Source organism: Gopherus evgoodei, chromosome 6 (assembly GCF_007399415.2).
Source record: "Gopherus evgoodei ecotype Sinaloan lineage chromosome 6, rGopEvg1_v1.p, whole genome shotgun sequence".
NCBI lineage: Eukaryota > Metazoa > Chordata > Testudines > Testudinidae > Gopherus > Gopherus evgoodei.
Genome location: NC_044327.1, coordinates 109,987,098 through 110,002,247, shown reverse-complemented (window position 1 = coordinate 110,002,247; position 15,150 = coordinate 109,987,098). Strand labels below are relative to the sequence as shown.

Below are 15,150 nucleotides of genomic sequence, written 5' to 3'. Positions count from 1 at the left end.
CAGGAAGAACTGGAAGTGCTAATAAATAAATACAACTATGACATTATTGGCATTACTGAAACTTGGTGGGATAATACACACGACTGGAATGTTGGTGTGGATGGGTATAGTTTGCTCAGGAAGGATAGAAAGGGGAAAAAGGGAGGAGGTGTTGCCTTATATATTAAAAATGTACACACGGACTGAGGTGGAGATGGACATAGGAGACGGAAGGGTGGAGAGTCTCTGGGTTAGGCTAAAAGGGGGTAAAAAACACAGGTGATGTCGTGCTGGGAGTCTACTACAGGCCACCTAATCAGGCGGAAGAGGTGGATGAGGCTTTTTTCAAACAACTAACAAAATCATCCAAAGCCCAAGATTTGTTGGTGATGGGGGACTTCAACTATTCAGATATATGTTGGGAAAATAACACCGCGGGGCACAGACTATCCAATAAGTTCCTGGACTGCATTGCAGACAACTTTTTATTTCAGAAAGTTGAAAAAGCTACTAGGGGGGAAGCTGTTCTAGACTTGATTTTAACCAATAGGGAGGAACTTGTTGAGAATTTGAAAGTAGAAGGAAGCTTGGGTGAAAGTGATCATGAAATCATAGAATTTGCAATTCTAAGGAAAGGTAGAAGGGAGTACAGCAGAATAGAGACAATGGATTTCAGGAAGGCGGATTTTGGTAAGCTCAGAGAGCTGATAGGCAAGGTCCCATGGGAATTAAGACTGCGGGGAAAAACAACTGAGGAAAGTTGGCAGTTTTTCAAAGGGACAACTATTAAGGGCCCAAAAGCAAGTTATTCCGATGGTTAGGAAAGATAGAAAATGTGGCAAAAGACCACCTTGGCTTATCCTTGAGATCTTGCGTGACCTACAAAATAAAAAGGCGTCACATAAAAAATGGAAACTAGGTCAGATCACGAAGGATGAATATAGGCAAATAACACAGGAATGCAGAGGCAAGATTAGAAAAGCAAAGGCACAAAATGAACTCAAACTAGCTATGGGAATAAAGGGAAACGAAGACTTTTTATCAATACATAAGAAGCAAGAGGAAGACTAAGGACAGGGTAGGCCCACTGCTCAATGAGGAGGGGGAAACAGTAATGGGAGACTTGGAAATGGCAGAGATGCTTAATGACTTCTTTGTTTCGGTCTTCACTGAGAAGTCTGAAGGAATGTCTAGTATAGTGAATGCTTACGGGAAGAGGGTAGGTTTAGAAGAGAAAATAAGGAAAGAGCAAGTAAAAAATCACTTAGAAAAGTTAGATGCCTGCAAGTCACCAGGGCCTGATGAAATGCATCCTAGAATATTCAAGGAGTTAATGGAAGAGGTATCTGAGCCTCTAGCTATTATCTTTGGGAAATCATGGGAGACGGGGGAGATTCCAGAAGACTGGAAGGGGGAAAATATAGTGCCCATCTATAAAAAGGGAAATAAAAACAGCCCAGGAAACTACAGACCAGTTAGTTTAACTTCTGTGCCAAGGAAGATAATGGAGCAGGTAATCAAAGAAATCATCTGCAAACACTTGGAAGGTGGTAAGGTGATAGGGAATAGCCAGCATGGATTTGTAAAGAACAAATTGTGTCAAACTAATCTGATAGGATAACGAGCCTTGTGGATAAGGGAGAAGCGGTGGATGTGATATACCTAGACTTTAGTAAGGCATTTGATACAGTTTCGCATGATATTCTTATAGATAAGCTAGGAAAGTACAATTTAGATGAGGCCACTATTAGGTGGGTGCATAACTGGCTGGATAACCGTACTCAGAGAGTAGTTGTTAATGGCTCCCAATCCTGCTGGAAAGGTATAACAAGTGGGGTTCCGCAGGGGTCTGTTTTGGGACCGGTTCTGTTCAATATCTTCATCAACGATTTAGATGTTGGCATAGAAAGTACGCTTATTAAGTTTGCGGACGATACCAAACTGGGAGGGATTGCAACTGCTTTGGAGGACAGGGTCAAAATTCAAAATGATCTGGACAAGTTGGAGAAATGGTCTGAGGTAAACAGGATGAAGTTCAATAAAGATAAATGCAAAGTGCTCCACTTAGGAAGGAACAATCAGTTTCACCCATACAGAATGGGAAGAGATTGTCTAGGAAGGAGTATGGCAGAAAGATATCTAGGGGTCATAGTGGACCACAAGCTTAATATGAGTCAACAGTGTGATACTGTTGCAAAAAAAGCAAACATGATTCTGGGATGCATTAACAGGTGTGTTGTAAACAAGACACGAGAAGTCATTCTTCCGCTTTACTCTGCGCTGGTTAGGCCTCAGCTGGAGTATTGTGTCCAGTTCTGGGCACCGCATTTCAAGAAAGATGTGGAGAAATTGGAGAGGGTCCAGAGAAGAGCAACCAGAATGATTAAAGGTCTTGAGAACATGACCTATGAAGGAAGGCTGAAGGAATTGGGTTTGTTTAGTTTGGAAAAGAGAAGACTGAGAGGGGACATGATAGCAGTTTTCAGGTATCTAAAAGGGTGTCATCAGGAAGAGGGAGAAAACTTGTTCACCTTAGCCTCCAATGATAGAACAAGAAGCAATGGGCTTAAACTGCAGCAAGGGAGATTTAGGTTGGACATTAGGAAAAAGTTCCTAACTGTCAGGGTAGCTAAACACTGGAATAGATTGCCTAGGGAAGTTGTGGAATCTCCATCGCTTGAGATATTTAAAAGTAGGTTAGATAAACGTCTATCAGGGATGGTCTAGACAGTATTTGGTCCTGCCATGAGGGCAGGGGACTGGACTCGATGACCTCTCGAGGTCCCTTCCAGTCCTAGAGTCTATGAGTCTATGAGCCTTGGGAGCCTGCACCTGCTGCCCCAGGTGCTCCTTCTCATTTACTGCCAAGATCACCAGGAGCAAGGGTGTGGGTGGGAGAATAAAAACTCATATCCCTTGGAGGGAACAAAGTGTTTTCTCTCTAGATCCGAGGTGGGCGGAATGGAGACTGAATCTGCCACAGGGTATTATAATTGTTGTAAATAGTTTTAATGACCAGCAATGGCACTCTGGAAGGACCTTCCAGGGTGAGAATGACCACCATCAGGTTCTCCGACTTGATGACTTCCTCCACCTGTAGGCCCACATTATGGGCAATGCAGCAGAGCAGATCCTGGTGCGCCCTGTGGTCAGTGGGCAGAGGACCTGAAGCTGACGTTCCTGCCACTGTCTCATCAGGTGAAAATGATGAGGAAGCCAGTGGGGGTACAGGGTCCTCGTGACCCACTATGTGCCCCAGTTGTCCTAGGTAGCATTGGTGTCCAGGGTTTCAGCGTAGTCAGATGTGACCAGGCTATGGGTGGGTCTGGAGCCGGTTCCACTGTCCCCTCTGTAGCATGACGGGGAGGTCTGGATAGGGTCGCCTCTGCAACACAAAGGGCAGGTCTGTTCACTGGCAACCATGCAGCAGGATGCCCAGTGCCACAGACCCAGAAACCCTGGAAGGGGTACCCGGGGCCTGATGGTAAGCCCAGGGGGTCCAGAAGGGTCATTGCACAGTGGGTGCCAACTGTGGCTGCCAGCTCAACTGGGCGTCTCTCTGGCACTTATCCAGCCTGTGCCTATTGCACCACAAGTAATAGGAGTTGGTATCAGAGCCCAAGGATCCTGAGGACGACAGCAGGATGGTGTCAATGATCCCTGAGCCAGCAGTCGGTGCTGGGAAAAGGAAGTCAGGGATAGATGCCATGACAATCACATAGAGGATCGGTGCTGACTGTCCTGCAACTGAGAACGGCTCCTGTGTTCCGGTGCTGTGTCTCGGTGCTGGCTGATAGTTATTGTGATCGATGCCGACTCCTCGGTGCCAGAGACACAGATCGTTGCGCTCCCTGCGCTGGGCAATCTTGTACTGGGGCCAGTGTCAGGGGGTGCTGCGGTGACAGAGACCAGGAATGGTGCCAGCCCGGCAATTAAGAGAACCTCATCGTGGGCTTGCCTCTAGATGGCACTCGCCTGGGCAGTGCTGCAGGCTTCTCTCTAACAGTAAGTGGTTGAGGCACAGCACTTTCTATAAGTTCCTTTGCAGCCTCGATAGTGTCCAGAGTGGATGGTGGGGGGTTCCCAATTCCTCCACCAAGCACTGCCCGGCCGGAGAGTAACTGAGTGCCGTGCTCAACAGCATGAACTAGGGTGCCAGAGTCAATGGCACGAACTCTTGCTGCTTGGAAGCCAAGTCCGTCCTCTGAGGTAGCAAAGTCTCCCCGGATGGTCTTCCTCTCTGAGGACAGCATCCTCTGTCCGCCTTCTTATGGCGTTGGTGGGGCACCGGGGATGTTGACCGGTGCCAGGGCACCACTCCTCGCTGTGGTGCTCTGGACTTCTGGTACCGAAGGTCTCTAGCACCAGAGTCCTTCCTTGGTACCAATTCATGGGCTGATGCCGGGGCACTCTACACCGAGTTTGGGCCCGGGACTTGGAGGTCAGGTGCCACTGGATGGACCACAGTTTCCATTAACAGCTGTTTCAAATAGAAGTCACATTCCTTCCTAGTTCTGGGCTTGAAAGCCTTACAAATCTTACAGTGCTCAGGCTGATGCACCTCCCCTAAACACCTGAGGCATGAATCATGGGGGTCACTGTTGGGCATAGTCTTCTTACATACACCGCAAGATTTAAATCCTTGGGCCTGAGGCATGCCCCGAAGCCCAACGTGAGATGAGGGGAGAACAACCCACAAACTAAGTCTATCCTAACTACAAACAAAAACAACAAAACAAAAACTGGGTAAGACTAAGTAATAGCTAAGGGAACACTTGCAAACAAGCGAAATGCAGTTCCACTGCCACCACAGACGGTAAGAAGGAACTGAAGAGGGGTTGAGTTGGCAGGGTCATATATTGAGCGCCATGAGGGCACCACTCCAGGGGGCTCCATATCTGATCCGACAGGAGCTGCTGAGGGAAAAAGTTTCCAACGACCGTGCATGTGGCATGCGCACACCTGATCCAATCATTTGAATGATTCCAATCATTTGAAGAACTAATATTAACAAATGGACAAGAGGTCAGAGAAAAGCAATACCCATGAGGTGATGGGAGGAATAGATTTCTGAAGAAATATTAGAAGGACTAAACAGGCAAAGCTTTATCTATACATAAAAGTTGTACCACTTTAATTTCCATATAGTTAAAATTGTACAACCCTCATAGTGTGGATGCAATTATACCCCTGTTAGTGTGCTTCCCATATGGGAAGGGGAATAAACTATACCAATATACAGCATCTTTATACCAATTAAACTGCATCCACAAACGGCTGTACTGGTATAACTACATCAGTAAAAAGACTCAGTTCAAGCAACCAACACAGTTATTCTAATACACAACCTGTGTGGAGATCAGGCCTAGAAATGACAAACAGCGATACAGTAAAAACACAATTTATAAATATTTGAAGGAAGTGAGAGAGGAGGACAAGTTACCTAAGGTGTGTATGGAGGTGTATCACAGACTAACAGGAAGAAATTAAGAAAAGGGAAAATACAGGAAAACTATCAGGAATACTTCCTGACAGTAAGCTACATTATATTCTAGGCTAATCTCCCAAAAAACTAATAGAACTTCATTTCTTGAGATGTGGACAAAACACTAGCCAAACACTAAACAATATACTGTAGGAAACAATACAATTTTGGCTGGGAAGGGACTGGACACTCTAATATGTCTAGTATCTCTAACTTTTCTGATCTTCTGCACAGGGGCATGTTAACAGCATTCATTTTCAGGTCAGGAGATGCATGAGTAAAAACTTATGGCCCGCATTCCAAATCATTAGGCCCTTGTCATAAACAGATAGTTAAGGGTTAATGTCTCTTTTACCTGTAAAGGGTTAACAAACAGTGAACCTGGAACACCTGAAAAGAGGACCAATCAGGAGATAAGATACTTGCAAATCTCGGGGGAGAGAAGCCTTTGGTTTGGGCTGTTTTGTGGGGTTTTTGTTCTCTCTTGGGATTAAGAGAAGCCAGACATGTAACCGATTCCTCCCATCTTCTGAAACAGCCTATTCTGTTCAATTTAGTAAGTACCAGTTAGAAAGGCGGTTTAGTCTTTTGGATTGTTTTCTTTATTTGCAAATGTGTATTTGCTGGAAGGATTGTATCTCTGTTGCTGAGACGTGTATTTGTGCTGGGGGGAGGATTCTCTCTAGTGTCTATAAATTGAAAGACCCTGTAACATTTGCCATCTTGATTTTACAGAGACAACTTTTACTTTTTTCTTTCTTTTATTAAAAGCTTTTCTTTAAGAACCTAATTGATTTTTTTGGCTATCTTGTGTAAGACCCAAGGGGAGGGAGTCTGCACTCACCAGGGAATTGATGGGAGGAAGAAAAGAAGGAGGGAGGAAAAGCCTGATTTCTCTCTGTTAAGATTACTGTCTCTCTCTCAGGGAGAGTCTGGGAGGGGGAGAGAAGGGGGGGAAGGTGAATTTCCTCTCTGTTTTAAGATTCAAGGAGTTGAATCACAGGGATCTCCCAGTGTTACCCAGGGATCTCCCAGTGTTACCCAGGGAGGGGAGAACCTGGGAGGAAGAAAGGAGGGGGGAATGGTTTATTTCCCTTTGTTGTGAGACCCATGGGGTTTTGGGTGTTGGGGTCCCCAGGGAAGGGTTTGGGGCTCAGAAAGTGCCCCAAAACACTATATTTTTGGGTAGTGGCAGCTCTATAATTTCTAAGCAAGTAATTAAGCTTACGGGGGTTCATGCTGGTACCCCATCTTTTGGACGCTAAGATTCAGAGTGGGGGTTCATACTATGACAGCCCTAAACAGAAATTCCACTCTCTCTCTTCAGTTAAGTGTATGCAGTTGCTCTTTCACAAAACACAAGATTGGAGCAGAAAACCTCAGCTCAGAACTCCTATGCTTTATGCAAATTAAGTGACATGCATTTTGAGCAGCTTCTTCCCAAAAATCAAGAGTAAAAACAGAGCAATGTATACAGTAATAATTCACTCTGAAATAAAATTGTTTGTTTTTTTCTTAAATTAAACATTATGAGCCCTGTATTCAACGTTAGAGAGGTGCATTTGTTGTTTATATATCTGAGCATAACTAGCTTATGTGTATACAAGTGCTGCAGGCTAGCCATGCACACTTGCAAATATCTGATTTGTTCATGCACCTTAATTATTGGTATTCATAAGCTAGTTTGGCATAAATGTCCATGGTTGTCCAATCATTACTCTGAAAACTTGACTTCAAAATGCTTTATCAAAAATGAATCAACGATTCCTTGTAAAACTGGCAAAATTTCAAATATTTTGAACTCACCTAATGTATTTGAAGCTGTTTTCATGCCACCGCAGGGCCAAAAATGTCAGCATCAAGCATTCTCCAGAATAAAACACGAAAGAGCACAAGCAACAGTCACCTAGTATCTGCAAAAGACACATCTTTTTCTCTTTTATCAGTGCAATACCTATTACAACAATTTTAAATTTAATACAATATTTTTCTCTTAGATCTAGAAGTTAGGACAAACCAATAAAAGCAATTTGCCAACCATGCTGCAACCTTGCTTAAACTATCCCAGTATCTTACGAGATACAACATTTTGGTTGCCTAAGAACTGAATATGAGACGGACTAGCCTGAGTAGGTAATAGATTACATAATCAATCTTACTATGCAACTTATCTTGTCACACTGTATTAATATTCAGTTGTGGTAATAGTTCAAATTACTCATTTTTTGTTTGTACAAACTAAAAAGCACTACAGACCTCTATAGGGCCCCACACTTCCCCCTCTTAGGTTTACTGCTTTGAGAAGCAAATTTCCACAGCAGATTGCTGAAACTTTAAAAAGCTAGGGTTTTTAGCTGTTAAAAAAGCATATTTGAGAGTTGCCTATACTTAAATCTTGATTTGCTACAAAAACTTTCCATATTTATTAAAAAGGAATTGCAGGGGGCTGTTTCTCAGAGAAGTGAACTAAAAATGGTGGCTGTGGGTAATGTGATAGAATTCCATGGATCTGTACAAACATATTCTTACATAGGAGTAAGTTCACCACACCTGCATCTGAATTTACACCTCTATTCTTCTGGCTTACTAGAAAATAGTAAACAAATTAAAACAAAAACATGATTCAAATAATTCTATGCATGTAGTACAATATAGCAAGAAGTATGTAAGCACTTTAGTTTTATTATTATTAATTTGACAGTAAATCCCACAGATTACATTTGTGCAGACAAAAATGAATTGGTTGCAAAAATACATATACGATTCATGAACTGAGAGGAAACAAGACAGTTTTTCACAGAGTTTGGAATCCCATATAGTCTCCCTTAGCTAGAAGGATCAATAATGCAGAGCCTTAAACTGACGCTTGTAAAAAATAGGAAGAAGGGTAGTGGGAGATCTTCAGAGCTTTTGGAGAGACACAGAAGTAATCACCCCTCCCAATTCAATCAAGAATAAATAAATACATGGCTGGATTCCACAAGGAAAGGCCTTCCAGGTTTCTGATCCTACAATCAGATCTGCCCAATCAGTTCCCCATGCCTGCACAGAGCCATATTGAAATAACGGGGGTTATCAGCAGATACAAGAAACCATCAATGCAGACGAGATTGCAGGACTGAGGCCCAAAACTGGGTTCTCATAACAAAAGTTGAGACAGTAAAACAAACAGTATGTTGCAGCAACATCTTATCATTTTGATAATATTTTAAAATAAGGTCTCTCTTCTTGGTCTCTAGTTGAAAGGAAGGTTACTTTGATATGTGGAGTTCTTTGATATATGTGGTCCCTATGGATATTACACTGCAGGTATGCATGCAGTCCATGTTCCTAAGACCAAAAGATTTTTCACTAGCAGTGTCCCCTGATCTGCATCTGCACTCTGTGTCTCCTTGTGCTTTTATCTCAAGGCATAAAGGGAGGCACGGACCGACCTGTTTCCCCAGTTCCTTTTCTATCACAAATGACTTAGAAAAGGATCCAAAGCAATGGGGTAGGAGGGTGAGCAGTGGAATACCCACAGAGACCACACATTTCAAAGAACTTCAGTCACTATGAGACAAATAGCTTTCCTTTCTTTTTTTAAATGGTCGTCTCTATGAGTAGTCCACTATGAGTGACTTGCAAGCAATATTCATTGACAAGAAGGATGCAAGGAACCATGTAGGGCAGATGTATCAAAGAACACCTTTGGAATGAATTTGGGGTATAACCTCAAAGAAACCTTATTCTCAAGAAAGACAGGTAAGGAGGATCCACTTAAGAGCCCTGAATTTACCTACTCTTCCAGTGGAGGCAACCAGAGTCAGGAAGGCCACTTTATAGACAGATGAAGAAGGTAACAGGAGGCTAGGGTTCAAAAGAAGGATTCATGAGCATTGGCAACACAAGACTGAGTTCCCAAGCGTGTATAATAGCATAATGTCTAGTAAAGATATGCACAGAGCCTCATGTAACCACTCTACTGATCTCTAGGACAATACCCTGAAGAGAAGCCATGAGGCAGCCAGGGCTCTGGTCGAATGAGCCCTCATATTTTGAGGGGCAGGAGTCTCCATCAGCTCATAGCAAAGCAGGATGCAACTTGAGATCCATTTAGAATGTCTCTGTGAAGAGACTGCTTTCCCTTTTATCCATCCAAAAATGGAAATGAAGAATCTTGGAGATTGCTTAAAGGGCTTTGTCCTTTGCAGGCAAAAAGGTAAGCTCCACGGACATCCAGAGAATGGACCTTTCTGCCTACCCTGGCGATGTGAGGCTTTGGGTAGATCTATTGGAATTCAGAGAACACCTTTGGAATGAACTTGGGGTATAACCTCAAAGAAACCTTATTCTCAAGAAAGACAGGTAAGGAGGATCCACTTAAGAGCCCTGAATTTACCTACTCTTCCAGTGGAGGCAACCAGAGTCAGGAAGGCCACTTTATAGACAGATGAAGAAGGTAACAGGAGGCTAGGGTTCAAAAGAAGGATTCATGAGCATTGGCAACACAAGACTGAGTTCCCAAAGTTGGCGCTGGTTTCAGTACAGGAAGATAGATTCTCGAACAGCCTTTTAAAAAACATTACAGCCATTGGATGGGTGAAAACCAAACAATTCTCCACTGAAGAAAAATGGAAGGTGTTGATTGCTGACAAATGATCAATGGATTGTGATGCAGCAGCTGGAGGAGTAGGCTGTCATCTCCTCATTGGTCTCTGTGTTCGATGCTGTGGTTCATACTGCTGTTGTTCCTGTGAATATGGTGTATGGCGGTAGCATTGCAGGACATAGTAACTCCTCTGTCGCTTCTTGAGCTTAGGTATACAAATACCCAGGGATCGCAGCGTCATCCTTAAGTCTTTGAGCATATGGAGAGAACCTTCATTCTTTGCAGTGAAGAGTTTGGGCCCCTTAAATGGTAAATCTTCGACTGCGGATTGCTCTTCCCCATGGAAGCTGGAGAGATGGAGCCATGACGCCTTTCTCATCACCACTGATCTTGCTGCTGTATCTGTAGAGTCAAATGTGACTTGGAGGGCTGTTCTAGATATGAGCTGACCCTCTAATACAACTTCTGTAAATTGTTCTCATTTATCTTCAGAAATAAAGTAGGCTAATTCAGAAAATTTTGTGTAGTTATTATAATCATATTTAGCCAGCATGGCTTCATAGTTGGCTATCCACAGGTGTAATGTAGCCGAGGAATAAGCCTTGCACCCAAAAAGGTCGAGACTCTCCCAGTTCTTATCAGAAAAAGTGTATTCTTAGGTTGCTGTTGTCTCCCCCATTCATGGACTGCATCAACTACGAGCGAATTGGGTGCTGGATGGGAAAAGAGGAACTCTGTGCCCTTCACTGGCACATAATTTTTTTTTTTCAGATCTTTTGCATGTTGGTGAAACAGTTGCAGGGGTGTGCCAAATGGACTTGACAGGTTACATTATCACATCATTCATGAGAAGTGTGATTTTGGAAAAAGAGGATGTATTCAGAATGTTCACAAGTTTGTGCTCTGCCACCAGGACCTCTTCCAGAGAGATGTCTAGAAAACTCGCCATCTTTTTAAATAGGTCTTGAAACTGTTTAAAATCATCCCCCATATTGCAAGGATAACGGTGTCATATGGGGAGAATAATGACAGGTGAGTAGGTGGTATCTCTTCCCGGTTTAAGGATTCTTCTTCCTCTTCATTCCCTTCTTCTGTACCAAGGGGTGCAGGCGATTGCTGTGTTCTTAGTCTGGATGTGGAAGGCAGTCTTTGTTGCGGAGGATATGATGCCCAAGGATTCCAGTACGCACACTGGGACGGAAAGGGCATCACTGGGCCCCAGTGTCTGAGATCAGTATAATATGCCCCAAGGGGGTCCCCTTTTTGAGCGGTGCTCGGTGGGAAGGAGATTGTGGAGGAGAGTCTATTTGCCCTTCCTCATCCTCCTCACTTGAAAGAGGTGGAGCAGAATGTGGTTGGGTCATAAGGAGGCTGGGTGCCAAACACGCCGGGGTCACGTGAGTGCCACGAATCGGAGAGTCCAGCGTAGACTGAACCAGGAGACCTTTGTGCTGCAGGAACTCCTACGGTGTCTGCATGGTCTGCACCATGGGCTACATAGTTGCCAGTGACGGGAGCTGCAGTATATATGTCAGTACCATAGGCTGTGCAGGTGTGTGCAATGAACGAGTAGTAGAGGTTGAAGAGTGAACCACGGTCTGCACTGGTGCCAAGCCACTCTGTGCTGATCAAGACTTCAGCTGTGTTAATACTGAGGCATGGGATTTTGATTTCCCCTTACTGTCTGTCTTTGAGCTTGCTCTTTTAGAGTCCTTAGTTCTCACAGTATCAGCAGTGCTGGATGGTCCCGCTGTCTCTGCCATGGAAAAGGTTGGAGCAGTCGGTACCGAGGCTGTTTGTCTGTTTGCAGAATGGTGTTTCTTGACCAATTCTTGTGTTAGGGACGTGGGTACCCACTTTTTGGACACTCTTTTAATGTGGGTGATCAAGAGCCTGGGCCACCAAAGAGGGACCCTTGTCAGAAGCCGTAGTTGGCAAGGCTTGTCTAGGTGGGGTCTTGGCTTCAGGTTCAGATGCTGGTCTGAGAGGCTTCCCACCCCACACTCCAGCTGCTCATCTCACGCCCAGGACTCTGCACCTGACTATGGTTGCAGGCCTCGGCTCCTGGCCGAAGGTCTGCTCCCACCCACCCTCAGCTGAGGCCGCAGCCTCCACCCCCTTACCCTGTCCGCATCTCCCCCCTTCCAGAGCTTCTGCTCCTGGCTCCGTGGGAGGGGACAGAGACAGAGGTAAGGGAGGGCATGAGGTACAAAGTTTGGGGACAACTGGTCTAAGGGGATTGTCTGTGACTCCATGGTAAGACTGTTACAATGATCCAGAAGTTAACATTTGTTACTGGGTTGGTGAAATCTAATTACATAACACACCACCAATTTGGTATGTCTGCTCTACTTTTGATAGGCTGCTATGAGATAGGCACTCATGGTTATGAGCCAGTCTAAGCAGCATGACAATGGGTCTTTTCCCTCACTTGGATTTGGGCATCAGGAAGTAACAGAAGTAGAAGCTATGACCCTGGTGTTTCGGTGGAACTCTCTCCACCATTCTCAAAGCCAGCAGAGTGGACTTGCTCAAGAAGCTGCAACTCCTGAGAGGAATCTCTGAGGAGGGATGGAGGGTGGGGAGGAGGTGTGAACAGGAACTGGATGACATAACCCAATCTGCCCATGCTTAGGATCCAGTTGTCAGTAATGACAGAATCCCAAACACTGTGAAAGCAGGACAGCTTGTCCCCAAAGGGGAGAGATGTGGAGGGAGGAACAGAAACTGGAACAGTGCTCTGGACCAAGGAGTCAAAATGGGAACTTGGAAGGCACCGGGGGAGAGGGTGTGGACTGACCAAAACCCAGCCATGACTACTTTCTCTAGTGGGACTTATCCCTCTTTCTGGGGTAGTCCCAATGCCTCAGAGGAGGGAAAGGCTTGCCTAACAGACACTACGGAAGATACTGCTGCTGCTGGACTCTGTAGTGGCGCCCCCAAGGAGCCCTGGAGTTCTTGAAGGAGTGCAGTGTCCTGTCAGCTGTGTTCGAGAACAGCTTTTACCCTTGAAAGGCAAATCTTCAATGGCTTGCTGGACATTTGGTGCAATGCTCAAATTCTAGAGCCAGGAATCCCTTTTCATGGTGACTGCAGAGGCCATCACCCTGGCCAAGGTGTCCACGACATCAAGTGTGGACTGCAAGGACATCCCAGCCACCAAGCAGCCCTCAGAGACAAATGCCAAAATTCCTCCCCAAGACCTCAGGCAGCTGGTCTGCAAACTTACATCGCTGTCCAGTTAATAAAATCATACTTGGACAGCAAGACTTGCTAGCTAGCAATTTCCATCTGTAAGGACATGTAAATCTTCTTGCACAGGAAGTCCAATCATTTAGAGTCCCTATCCTCGGGGGTGGACTGCCATTCACGACAGTTACAACTAGGGAATCTGGAGCAGGATGGGAGTAAAACCCCTTAAATCCCTGCACAAGAACAAAACAGTGCTTTTCCAGCCGCTCAGCCATAGGCACTATTGAAGCCAGCGTGCTATACAAGGTCTTACTAGTTCAAGGAGTTCATTGTTGATAGGGAGGGAGACATTCCCAGGGGAAGACAGCTATAAAATGTCCACCAATTTGCAGATGTTCTCTTGTAAGAACTCCACTTGCATACAAGTGTGGCAGAGGAGCCTCAAGATCCCAGAAATAAGGGCAGAATGAGAGTAGGAGGAGCAAACAGGAGGTCTGACTCATCCATTACCCAGAACCAAGTACCGCCATTGCAAACAGTGTTGGTCTCAGAAGCAGTTATCAGTCCTGAAGTGAACAGCAGTACCACAGTGTCTGATGGTACCAATGTTGAGGGTGGTGAAAGCTGCCACAGAAGCATTTGCAGTGCCAACTCCATTGGTGCTGAGGAGGTTCCCAGTTCCAAGGTCCCCTCTACCAAGACAGTTTCGCACCTACTTCTACAACCTCTGGAATGGAAACTTTAGAGTGTAGATCCCAGGATTCAGCAGCTTGTTCAATCAAAGGGATTATAGCTGACGCAACTCTGGCAAAGTCCTGGAAACAAAGGAGAGGTTGGAACCGAAAGGCAGAGGAGGTCTGCAGCTGCATGGTATGCCATTGACATGGAAACAATCGGTAGCAGTATCTCCCCCATCAGTACCAGACTCCACGGACTCCTGGAGGCCAGAGCTGGCATCAACGGTACAGGGTTTCTAACCTCCCTACTGCTTACCAGTTATTAGGAAGAGACAGGTAATAGTTATGGGGGATTTGATCATTAGAAACATAGATAGCTGGGTTTGCGATGACCAGAAGAACCACATGGTGACTTGCCTGCCTGGTGTGAAGGTTGCAGATCTATCTAGACATCTAGATAGACTTATGTATTGTGTGTGAAGGAGCAGGTGGTCATGGAACATGTAGGTATCAATGACATAGGGAAGGATTGGAGAGAGGTCCTGAAGGCAATATCTAGGCTTCTAGGTAAGAGATTGAGGTCCAGGACCTCCATGGTAGCATTCTATGAAATGCTTCCAATTCCACGTGCAGGGCCAGTTAGACAGGCAGAACTGCAGGGTCTCAATGCATAGATTAGATGATGGAATAGGGAAGAGGGGGGTAGATTTATTAGAAACTGGGGAAATTTTTGGGAAAGGGGGAGCCTACACAGAAAGGATGGTGATACTGACTATGAAATGCTCAGGGAGATTAGAGAGGCTATACAAATAAAAAAACAATAATCATGGGGGATTTCAATTATCCCCATATTGACTGGGTATAGTCACCTCAGGATGGGATGCAGAGATAAAGTTTCTTGACACTTTCAATTACTACTTCTTGGGGCAGCTAGTCCTGGAACCCACAAGAGGAGAGGCACTTCTTGATTTACTCCTCAGGGAAGCATAGGATCTGATCCAAGAGGTGAATATAGCTGGACCACTTGGTAATAGTGACCATAATTTAATTTAACATCCCTGTGGCATGGAACACACCACAGCAGCATTTAATTTCAGAAAGAGGGACTACACAAAAATGAGGAATTTAAAAAGACATAGTGCCAAAACTGGAATCCCTGCAAGCTGCATGGAACCTTTTTAAAGACACCATAAATAGAGGCTCAACTGAAATGTATACCCCAAATT

At 44.8% G+C, this 15,150-nt stretch overlaps 1 protein-coding gene across 4 annotated transcripts in view; it reads right to left on the bottom strand.

Annotated features, from left to right (window-relative positions):
* CPLANE1 (ciliogenesis and planar polarity effector 1) overlaps nucleotides 1–15,150 on the bottom strand; it is a 180,158-nt gene that overhangs the window by 148,517 nt on the left and 16,491 nt on the right. For 3 of the 4 annotated variants that reach the window (XM_030565920.1, XM_030565924.1, XM_030565921.1), the window contains exon 6: nucleotides 7,271–7,377. In XM_030565920.1, coding sequence (XP_030421780.1) covers nucleotides 7,271–7,377 — 107 coding nt within the window. Of the gene's footprint in view, nucleotides 1–7,270; nucleotides 7,378–15,150 lie in introns of those variants that run through there. The other variant, XM_030565923.1, reaches the window with a different exon arrangement.